Consider the following 12,184-nt stretch of genomic DNA (forward strand, 5'->3'; position numbering starts at 1 on the left):
TATCTCTATTGGGACCTCTCCCCCCGCGTTGCAATTTGGGATTAGCGGCGTATCGATGTGTCACCCTGCGATCACTACTCCGTTATGCACGCTAACGACTCCACGTTAGCAATCGTAACGCACCTGTTAAAGATTGCTCCGCCAAAGCATTGAACGTCGGTGTCGATACGAAGTCAAAGAGCAGACCGACTTCGCGCTGTATAAACACTTTTGCAACGTTCGGTGCACGTCTTTTTGCTCCCGAACTTCTGCTCTTGACAGGCACGTACAACAAACAACCCTACGATAAGTACTATACTTATTCGATGAACCGTGCAAAATTGACCGCCAACGACGAAAACGTATACAGTCAAACAAACTTACGACCTCGTTTTCTTTATTATGAATGAGTCCAGACTTGTTCCTGACGCGTTACTTCCCAGCTACCTTTTGCGGTACCAAAATAACGTCTTAGTAATTACTTTTAAAGGAAAGGAACGAGTAGCGTATTTTCGTTACTTTTTCGTATTAATGGTATTTGATTACTACTAGAGAAGAACGTGTACAATGCAAGTTTTCCTGTTCGGCTTTCACCCCAGCTAGCGTCTGTGATTTTCGCGGCAAAAAAGCGCGAACAAGGAAGTAATCCAGATGCTCATGAACGCGCTTAAAAGCTACGCATTAGTAACAATAAAAAAAAAAGTGGCACCAGTCTTAGAAAAAATAAGACACATCCAGTGCAACGAGAACGTAACTGGTTACATTTGAGCTGATGTAACGCGATCCTTATGAATCTAAGTAAATAGTAACGGTACTTAGTTTTTATCAGCAACGTGTACCTGTTTTTGATTAACTGTGGTTTTGCCGCCGTAATTTTAGCCAGAGATGTGGCTCTAGGTTATAGCACGTTTCTCGTCTTCTTAAGCGGCTTAGTAAAACAAATTTATCGTACGAATACCCTCGAAGATTTAGCCAAAGATTTCAGGGTCGCCGCTGCCGGCTATAGCCGGCTGCACCTAGCCTGACTCATTCCGCATTGACCTCCAACGGGCTGATCACGACTCGATAAGAAGAACCACCGCGTTCATTCCGTCGCCCCGGCTCTGCGGAATTGCAGTCCTTGGGGTTGTCGATTTAGCTTTTGATGTCCGTCGGTTTTCGTGACGCCTGATCTTACATACAGTCTAAAAAAATTACGGCGCATTGCTAGGCAATTCGCCGTAATACGTGAAACGTTTTATTACCACAGACGTTTAGCGACGAAAATAATCCCTGGAGAAGGGGAACAGGAGGGACAAAGGACAAACACAAAACTCCAAACACAGCTAGGTGACTGGTGCGCGACCGAAAAAATCCGCCTGGTGCGGGTATCGAACCCGGGACCTCTCCATTTCCAATGGAGTGCTCTTCCAACCGAGCTAACCAGGGGTTAGACGTCAGTAGAGCAAACGGGTTTTATCAGCTGCCGCCAGTCTAACACCAACAAGGGTGAAAGGCTTGCGTCTGGCCTCTGGAAACTCCGAGTTTCCAGAGGCCAGAAGCCTTCGTCATCAGATAGTTTAACCCGTACCATCTGTACACTTGACAGTTGTTCCTAGAATGACGCGATGCTACCGCTAATCCGGCTGACAAACCTAGCGATCTTCCGGAGCCTTCCATACTTTCGACCTCCTCTCCCTCAGCGCGCACAAGTGGTCGAGCTCCTCCTCGCCCACTTCACTCGTCCTCTCTCACCCGACAACCAATCAGTGTTGAGCATCGAGTCCACGCTTTTATCTGGGCTTCACGAAATGTCCGAACACCCGGCCAAAGAACGTTTCACGTTAAAGATCCAGTGCATTTCCTTCCTCCCAAAGCACTCGGGATATTCAGTCGCTGCAATCTACAGTGAGAGCACGGCGAATTGCGAAGCTGCAAATATGGTTAGATTTAAAAGTACGGCCTGCACTGGGACACTGACTGTGACGTTTCACGTGTTTACGTCGTGCTGGTTCATAGCGTAGAATATATTTATGGGTATGTTCTTCGTTTCATAAGTCTGAACGGGGTCTAAGGTTCGAACACATACAACCACGAAAACGCATGCTAAAAGCGTAAGGCACGGATCTTCATTGCACTTAGTTGGTTAAGCCGATGATAGAACGCTTTAATGAAGTTCAAGAATGACGAACACTGTGACGGTGCACTTTTGGTGTTTTTTTTTATTTGTCCTATTTATTCGTACCATCGGCCTTGAGGCGAAATGAAGTATAAAGACATTTCCATTCTCGTCCTTGGCTGAGTTCCCTCTCTGTAGATTGGAGCTATTGGCTCACTCAAGTGCTTTTGTGGGAAAGTAGACGGCCCAGCTTTTTTGGAGTGTATCCGTCGGAAAGAATGCAGGACCCTACGATGCAGCTTTGATTGACGCTCGTTGGATGCGGGAAGTCGCAAATGTACACGCTATTGCCCTTCCTATAGTCAACCCAGAAGAAGCTCAATCTTACAGCCTTTGTTCTGTCAAGTCTTTTCATAAAGCGCGTTTGAGTCACACTCGAGATACATCCGCAGGTTTTTTGGCCTCGCATAAGAGAACTTGCTTTTTCCGAGCCGTTGCTGGCATATGGATATGTGCGTCTGCTTCGCATAAAGCTTTGAAGAACACGGACGACGAAACGCAAGCAATTTATACCTCCAGGAGTAATGCAAGAACTTTCGGTGAGGTCTGTTTTGACTAAAATTTGAGACACGGTCTTGTATACTTTCTCTCTCCTCTCTCTCCCTTTCTCTTTCTTTTTCTCTCTTTATGCACAAGGCAAAAAAAATGTATATATATATATATATATATATATATATATATATATATATAATCACTCGGAGCATACATACCACACAAGCGTATCTAAAGTTCGTCCTTTCGTATGGATAGTTCTACAGCCACTGATAGCTTGAGAAATGCAGGGCATGAATTATTATGTCCATTATTCTTGCTTTGTGATTTGTTCCTCGGTGTTCTTATCGTCTATTTCCGCATCTGATTGACTGCTAAACTATAATGACTTAATCGGAGCTTCTTGCGCCCCACGTTTCGTAAGCGGTCAGTGACTACATTCCCGTAACAATTATCACATCTCGCACGAATCTGACACGGGCAGTCGATTGGAGCAAAAGGAAAGATGACCACTTGTCCTCGAGAATCCGTCGGAAAAACGTCACGGGAACGGAAATCTGACAACACTGTCACTCGCGTCCTGTCCACTTCTATTTCACACTGGTCACATGACTGCCACCGCATCCCAAGCTGCAGCGTTAACCTGACAAAAACAAAAACTAAACTGTCGCTGCCTTGACGTACGAGCGCTCTCTCTCTCTCTCTCTCTCGTCAAATGAGACGATCATCTGCAAAGCCGAAAATGCGAGAAGACTCTAAAGCGCGTCACAAAAAAAAAAATGCATCTAACCCCGGCTCTAATTTTATCCCGAGGAACGAACAGTCTCGCATGCAGGGACGGCTCCTGTGCCTCTGTGTCCTCGTTGACAGAGCAGCGTGTCTTGGATCCGTTCCCATGCTCTTCTTCGTTGTCACTCTCCCCTGGCCGTCGTTAGGGCCTCGTCCGGTGACCGTGCCACGGCGGAAGAATGGAGTAGCCGGCGATCAAAGAGCCGCCATTGTTAATGTTGCCTTTTGACTAGGCAGCTTGATGAAAGCGACTCTTGACCTCAGTTGTCTCGGCGTACCCTTTATGGGCGTCTGGCCAGCTGTGGGGCGGATCTTCGTGGGTTTTGTTGTTGTTTTTGTTTGCATCCTTCAAAGTCTGGCCACGGGGCGGGTGGATCTTCGTGGTTTTGTTGTTGTTTTGGTTTTTCTATTGATCTTTGTGTGTGGTCGGAATAAGAGGCAAGGAAGTGGCAGAGGCCGAACGTGAGAGTTGAACGATGAGAGTGGTATTTAATAAGTGGTTCGTGTTTTAGAAGGATGATTTGACAGGTCCATTAATCGTGAAGTATATTGTTGTTTTTGCTGTTTTTGTTTTGTTATCTTTTAAAGGCGAAGTCACGCAGTGTGACAGGAACGCGGGATCCCGAGCTTTTGCCTTTCCCGCCCAAGAAACGATGGATATGTGACATTTGCTTTTAATGCGAGAGCGATTTATGATATGTCGGATAAAAACGTATCATTATCTCGACACTTATGTTTTTGCACTAATGAACACATGACGTTTAAAGCTCTTGAGATCTGTTATCACGCTTCATGCCTTAAAAGTCGCAAAGCAGCAAAAATGCCCTATCAATGTCCACAAGACATTCCTGGAACGTTAGGACATTCTAAAGACATTCCCAGGACTAAGAGTGGTACGGGGAGGGGGGGGGGGGGGGGGGGAGGGGGATGTCTGTCTTAGTTGGAAATCGTTAGTGAAAAGACTAACTCGAGAAGAATAGGATAGCAAGCTGTTTGGTGAAACATTGCAGCACTTAAGCATAACTATGATCTATGAAAATATCTTACTTGGTCCCGCCTGCTACGAAAACAGCTTTCTTTTTATCAGATTTGGCTCATATCGTTGGAATATGGACGAAGTTTGACTTGGCGCCCGATATGTCGGGTTTTATAAGTTTGTTTGCCGAAGGTATGCGTTTAACGTTTTTATTTCATTTAGTTTTGGCAAATAATCCGTGTCGAAGGTTCAATTTCAATTTGAGGTGTGCGGTCCACCTATGAAACAGTCAAAACGATTCTGAACCCTCGATGTCTTTTTAATCTTCGTAGTATAGTGGCATATGTAAAGTTCACAACAGCACTGAGAGGGTGCCCTTTGGTCCATCAAGTAGTCGAGATACTTATCCAAAACCATATGCAAATAAGTACGTTAATCACTATAATTCTAAAAGCTAGAAGAACATTTACAGAGTGCTCAGAGCCTCCTCCTATACCGGTTCCTCTTTAAACGAGCTTGCTGCCGACGTGCATTAGCGTAATTGGGACTTGATATTGCGCATATATTGCGCGATGCAGGTTAGCAACCCTGCCCCATTGACCTAATATCCCACTACAGCTGATAGATGGATCATTAAGAATTTTAGATGATTCCCATGGCTGCACTGTAGTATAACTCTAGATATGTGTATAAAATCACGGAAGTTTATTTTGTCTAAATCTAAAACCACTAATTATGGAAGTTAATAAAGAGCGAGCACACGCGCTGAACGTTTTCTCCGCGAGTATTTTCTGGGCTCGAATGCCGGTTTTTTGTTTATTCTCCTTCGTCGTCGATGACTAATAGCGTTCTTTTTTTTCTCTCTTTTTTCAGGTAACCATGTCAGATGTGGCCGATTCTGTAAGTAATCCTCAATCCCCAGTGAATGGCATCTTGGATGAACCACTGACCCTAGACTTTGACCCAATGAGTTTTCAGTTGTCCTCCCCAACCGAAAGCAAACCCCCCATTGAGCTGGTCGACTCCTCCCCCGAAGACCCTCCGTTCATTAACGAGCCCGTGGAGCCGCCTAACATTACTAACTACAAATACAACCCCAAGTCCTACCTGTTGGACCTCGACTCGCTCCAGGAACTCCAGACGAACATGCAGTCCACGTCATCCGCGACCGTTGCGACGAACCACACGTCTCAGGGGAGCGACCAACCTCCGGACTTGCTCGTCGACCTCAGCGACAAAGCGTCTGGCCCTCAGGCATCCATTCTGGAAGAGGACGAAGACGAACTCGACCTGACCGACCCCAAAACGGAAGACGACTCTCGAGAAATCGACCTATCCGTAGAAGCGTCCGAGTCATCCTCTAGTCTTAACCAGGAGATTTCGAGCCCGCTTCCGGACTTGCAGAGTCCAACCCAAGAAAACTCTGGTTCACCGTTGGGTGCGGCGTACCTGCCGGATGCCGGGTCTCCGAGTCATCTGGCCAATGGCCTGAAAAGCGCGAGTCCTCTTGAACTAGTGGATCTTTCGAGTCCCGTCGATGAAAAACCGTTGTCACCTTTCAGTCCGCAGAGTCCGACGCGCCCTTCGGACCTGCCGTACGAAGTCACGACGCCGGCCGACGAGAGTCCCGGGTGCGAACCGCGTCCGGTGGACGACGTCGTTGAGCTCGAGTGTGTGGTTGGAACCGCGGTTGGCGAAATTCAGAGCTCGGAGTATCTGGTAAGCAGCCCCGAAAGTGAGGACCTGGCTTGCTTCGGGGAGGAAGTGGTGAGTCCCCTGCCGGACGCGGCGTCAACCACTGAAACGGGCACCACGAGTTCCGACATGGAGACGTCTTCGAGGACTACCAGTGCGGAAACGGTGGCGTGCGCGAGTCCCTTCAACACCATGGATTCGGCCAGGAGCCCCGACGGATACGCTGAACAGTTGGAACAGCCTCTCGACCCTGTGTTTACGTCTAACTACACATGCACGTCCGCCGCGACCCCCTCTCCTACTCACCCCTCCGATGTGGCAGACTCACCCGAGCATGATGATAGCAGTGAGGACGAGTTTGAGTATGTGGCCGTAAGTACTTGGCGTTCCTCTAGCCTTGTGGGCTTTGCTCTCTTACGTAACGTTTTGTTGGCTGTTTATGTCAGCATATGCTTCGTCTGTCAAACTCTCACGCACATTACCCAAATCGGTGCGGCCAGCGTTATATGGGTTGGTATGGTTCAAGCTGAATATGCATGCACTAATATCTTTTTGTCTGACATAAAAAAAAAATTGGCATGAGCGTATTTCTTTTCGTGAAATTACCTTGTTCTCCGGGTTTAACTTGAAAATTAAACGTATCCTACCTTTGTTGTGAAAGTTCAAGAACTACAATTTTACTTTTATTTGTTAAATAGAGATTGGACTAAACGCTGAAACAAAGTTTTTTTTTTTTCCGCTAACCCCTAGACTGACGCTGCCAATTAAGCATATATCGAAATAATGGGAGTCTCTATCTTCAAGATAAACTTTGTCGGTTTGTTGTATCCACTAAGTGAAAGATTAAACTGCCTCTACGACATTTCTATCATATACATTAAAGAGCTACTTAAATATGTATATATATATATATTGTATTATTGGTGTAACTTAGGTATAGGTATAATGCGAGGGCACTTCAACTTCCAATTTCTGGGCTACATAAAGCGCGCTCTTCACACAATTTTTTTCACGTGGAAGAAAATTGCTGCGTAAGATCAGCAATTTAAATTAATAGAATTTTAAAAAAAAACTTTCAGTGGCAGTGACAAAATGTCAGAACATATCAGCTTTTCTTCAAATTCCATTCAGGAATGCCTACTTGCCGCGCGCCGCACCAGCCTACCATCATAAATTATTCAAGCCCATCACACGCCAATGATGTGTGTTATCTGTGCTTAAAAAAATAAAAGCAAGCGGCGCGGTGCGTTGGGCATATTCTCATTAACCCATTCACCTCTTTCTTTTTTTTTCTACTGAATAGCGTGGCTATTGTAGCGTGATGCCGTTTGCCCCTCCTAGTATCTAAACTGATCAAACCAGCATAACTGATTGGCGTTTACCTGTGTATAGAGAGACAGTCTACATGCCGTCTTTTGTAAAGGCGGTACACCGTCACCGCTGTTTCTGGTGCTTTTAACTTCGGGATCTATTTTAATTAAGGTCAAGTCAGATATATCTTTAGTATACGTATTACAGCTCTTTTGTGCAGTACGAAGGATGCGCTTGTTCAAGTTACAGAAAGTTTTAGAGCAAGGGACTTCGACGCTTTGGGTACCAAAAGCAGCTCTGGATGTCGAACTGCTCATGCTCTATTCCGCTCCCCCCTATTGTAGAACTCTCTAACGTCCCACAAAAAAATTTCGGTAGGTTTGCGTGTTGTTGAAGCCTTCGTCCTCGCGTCCGCAGTCTGGAAGCACAAAGTCCAGCGTCCTGAAGACTAAAAAGGCCGTCGCGACGACAACTTCGATGACGACGCGCGACGGTGTGACGGTCGAGAAGGTCTCGGTCACCAGCACGGCGATGGCACAGTCCATGGAGCAAATCGGCAAGAGGAGCGCCTACGACACCCTCAACGGCCTTGCAAGCACAAACGGCGTAAGATCATTGCCATAGTTTCTTATAACTGATGACTGCTTGGTGTCATACGATACCACAGGGCTTGGAACCCCCTCTTTAAAGACTACTTGGAATCCCTTCTTTCAACACGAAGCTTCTTGCTCTGCGATTCGTACTTCGGTGCTCTTACCGGCTAATGCAGCAAGCTTATTGGCTATGGAGCGATAATATGCTCTAGACTCACAACAACTTTCGTTTCTTAGATTGTCAGTGACCATAGAGACCGTTAAGTAACGGGCGGTAGCTTGCGCCTCCTAACCTAGAAACGAAAAACCAAAAGTGCGATTCCTCCCTTCATCCTTTCAAGCCAATTTACTTCCCGTCTACAATTTTGTATCTAGCCTGTACCATAACCTTCGTTTCTCAGGTTAAATATGAGTATAAAGACCGTTGAGTAAGTTAATTCAAATACCAGATGCAAGATTCGTCCACGCGGCATCTTACAATCGAAAAGCCTGGCCTGGCAACACTCATGCAGCGAAAATTGAAGAGTTCGCCCTCAGGTTTGCGAACTAGATTGTCTCTTAACGTACGCACCTGCATGACACTTGGTTTTGTTACGTCATGAAATAATTGAGATACGGCGTATAACAGATAGCTTCTACGCAGGAGACCGTTACGCGAACAAGTTGTCTGGTGGTCGTAGCTTTTTCTGCAGCTGGGCAGGGTTGATGGATTAGCGACGAAGCAGGACAAGAACACCGCGATGTGCAATATGACGTTGAGAAAGGAAATGACATTTGCGGGTACAGAGGACTGTTGTTAGTTGTGTTGCGTTGTTGTTGTTCTTGGGCGTGTTGTGTATATCTTTATGTCGCATGCACAAAGTGAGTGTTGTTGTGTCACAGGAGTCGGAGTTCTGCGGAATAAGAATGATGTAAGTATGTCGCTTGTCCACGTGTTTGTGCAAATGTTACTTTTGTTTTCTGCACGATGGTCTGGAGTGTATCGTGAAGTGTACGCCATTGCCTGAACTGCATGCTCCCCTACCGGGTATTGCAAACTGTGCCGCGCTCAACTTACGCAAATCTCATATTTGCATTCTGCACTGCTCTTCTTGATTACTGTTGGACAAACGTTTTTCTAACTGAAATGCCATTTTTCCGTTCCCATCTAGCCTTATGTAACGTTCCTCCTAGAGGAGGCATGATCACGTAGCCAAGATTTCTGCAGTTGGGTTATGAGTAGGACGTTCACATGTCACGGTCGCTGCAATTGGAAGAACACAATTCGCAATTTTGAAGATGTTCAGTTTAGTTTTTTGAGATGGTTCTGGCATTAATTTTAACTTATTAACAATTTTTGAGTCGATTGTTACAGTTGTGCATCGTGTTTGATTTCTAACAGCTCACTAACGGGTCAGACGACGAAGTCGACCATGTTGCGATCGAATGTCCAGTTTCTGTTTCGAAATTGGTAAGATTTTGTTTGGTATTTCTCGCTTCCCGCGAACAGACAGCGCTCTTTCTTGCGAAGCATTGAGCTGTAGAATGTCTACCTTGTACTTACCCGTACAATCATGCATTTTAATCAACTGCACAATTAAATAACAATTTTCCAAAAATAAATAGCATTTGTACAGTTTTTTTTGTGTCGTACAGTTTAAACCATTTTTGTACTCAAGGGAACTGAAGCATCTACTTTCACCGTTTTACTAAAATTTGACACTTATACTTGAGTAGCTATTGCTTGATGTAGAACGAAAGTGTCCTGATGGCAATTCCTGACTAAGTTATCACATTTTCGCTCTGAGTAATATGCAACATAGCGTTTAAATAGCACAGTTTTAACATTTATCTAAACAGAATATAACCACATTTGTACTAAAACTAATGTTTGTACAGTAAATAAAGATTAATCATACTGTGTGGTATAGTGTAAATGAACAGTGGGAGTGCCAAAACTTAAGTCTATAATCAGTGACAGTTTAAGAAACGTTTTTAGTGTCATTATGGTCACTGTCCTTGATTCATGATTCGATCTTCGGCATTGTTATCCGTTACTGCCAAAATCTCATTCGCTGCGGAGCGACATTAAGATGGTCGGGGTCCATAAGCTGGCAGTGACTATATCAGTTTGAGACTTCATTTGTATTTATATACAAGCTTCCCTGACGCAAACACAAATACTTAAAAAAATTAAGGTATACATCTTTTTCTTAAAATACTTTAATCACAAACCTTAGGTTTCTAGGGTGTCTCAAGTGGACCTTCCGCTTTAAAATGAGCCGGAGAAATTGGCACCTGCACATCGAAGTGCCCAAACTTTCACCAAATGTGCACAGAGTTGGTTAGCTTTACCGCGTGAAATTTCAAAGCGTAGTTCTGTTCCTGTAAAACCAAAATGAGAAAAAACAACTTGCCGAATTCAAGGTTGAGCGAGTTTCCAGACAGACGAGTTAGCGACGCTGTTTACTTGTGGTGCCATCTTCCGATAGGAGCAGCGAGCGGATAACAGAGTGCGTCGTCTGCTTGCTGCCCCTATCGGGAGATGGCGCCATAGGTAAATAGCGTCGCAAACTCGATCGTCTACGAATGCGGGCTACCTCCACTTTGGAACGCTTTTTGCTGTCAGTTTTCATTTAAAGAAAGATAACTACGCCTTGAAATTTCACAAGGTATAGCTGACCTGTTCAGTGCACATTCGGTGAAAGTTTGAATTTTCTATGTGCAGGCGCCGATTTTTCCGGCTCGTTTTACAGCGGAACGTCCGCTTGGGATACCTTATGTATAAATCTGAATAACAATACACGTGGCACGCTTTTGATAAAAATAAGACCAATGTAAATCAATTTAGCCTAAGCTTTGTATTTTTTGACTGATTCTATTTCACACCTTTTCCCCTGTATGTTCTAATTAGTGATCCACGTTTCTTCATGCAGTAGTAGCATATCGAATTGACATGAAAAAATAGGTAAGTTGTAACGCAGGTGTTACGCTACAGGCAGTAACAGGACTTCAATGCATTACCCGAACAAATTTTCACAGTACTTAACTATCTCTTTAAACCAAATTCGTCAAATCAACGATGAAATTATTTATTTATGGGACAGATCAGAACCTTTACGATTCTGATATATCCCAAACTAATTTCTAAGAATTTGTTGTGAAAGTAGTAATCCTGTTAAAGCTATTATTGCTTTTGAACTTGGTGAGATCCATTTAATTTTTCACTTTGTTCACCACAGAAAGACGTCTACATTTCAACGGACAGAGACACCGTCGATGCTGAAGCCTTCAGAGAAATAGCCGTTACGGGCATTAACCTCAAATCACTGGTATGCATCTTCAGAGGTCTAATTATTAGTAGTATTTTGTCCGTAAAAAAAACCGTTTGAGACGTTTCTAGTTTCACAACTGGCTTTAGGTTCTGATCATGAATAAATATATCGGAGTTGCATTAAAGGAGGCGGTAGTGTTTCTCATCATAGTTTTATTATAATATAAGTTACGACACACTTATGGCTGAGGTATGTCAGTATGTGCTGCTGGTATAGTTGCAATAAGAATCCATAATATTGCATTTAAACGACTTCGATTTTAGCGAAGAACTAGATTTCTTTTTTTTTTTTTTTTTGCTAACAGCAAATGCGGAATATTTCAAATAAAGCAGGATGCAACTAATTGTTTGAGCTAAATATGGCCAGGTTGAGTTTGCCAGTACAGAGTAGTGTTGACAGATGAAATCAGCTAATGGTTGCAAATGTACTCACACCCTCTCTCTTGTTGTGGAAATTTAGATGGACTCCGTTACAACGTTCAGAGTGGAAAATTGCACTTCTTATGTACAAAGCAAAAGTTGTTTTCTTTTTTTGCTCGTCGCACTTATTTAAATTATAAATTGTTACCTCTTTGTTTCATCAACTCACGTCCGTTGCTGTTTCGAAAGTAATAGCGACGACTTTGTGAAACTGCCGTTTGGCATAACACAAATGACGGGTTAGATGCAAAGGGGGCGTTTATATTAAAGTTACAAGAGCGCGTATAGATGGTGTCACCGGACAATTTATAGGGTGGTCCAAGTCACCAGGCTCGATCTAATATGGACCATAAAAATGGACGCCTGCACGTTGCAATCTAAACTTTTCGTCAAAGGTGTATATCACAGGTCGGTTTTTTCTTGTAAAATTACAAAGCGTAGTTCTCTTTCTGTAAAAA

General features: G+C 44.1%; 1 protein-coding gene across 16 annotated transcripts in view; it reads left to right on the top strand.

Annotated features, from left to right (window-relative positions):
- The window catches only part of LOC8031447 (LIM domain and actin-binding protein 1), a 171,970-nt gene that overhangs the window by 76,702 nt on the left and 83,084 nt on the right, over window positions 1-12,184 (top strand). For 10 of the 16 annotated variants that reach the window (XM_029987076.4, XM_029987093.4, XM_042289450.1 and 7 more), the window contains exons 2-5: window positions 5,268-6,461; window positions 7,818-8,006; window positions 9,375-9,443; window positions 11,215-11,304. In XM_029987076.4, coding sequence (XP_029842936.3) covers window positions 5,268-6,461; window positions 7,818-8,006; window positions 9,375-9,443; window positions 11,215-11,304 — 1,542 coding nt within the window. The remainder of the gene's footprint in view (window positions 1-5,267; window positions 6,462-7,817; window positions 8,007-9,374; window positions 9,444-11,214; window positions 11,305-12,184) is intronic. The other 6 variants (XM_029987109.4, XM_040499252.2, XM_040499253.2 and 3 more) reach the window with 3 other exon arrangements.

The sequence above is a fragment of the Ixodes scapularis genome, unplaced genomic scaffold (assembly GCF_016920785.2).
Source record: "Ixodes scapularis isolate PalLabHiFi unplaced genomic scaffold, ASM1692078v2 PGA_scaffold12__126_contigs__length_90152505, whole genome shotgun sequence".
In the NCBI taxonomy this organism is placed as follows: Eukaryota; Metazoa; Arthropoda; class Arachnida; order Ixodida; family Ixodidae; genus Ixodes; species Ixodes scapularis.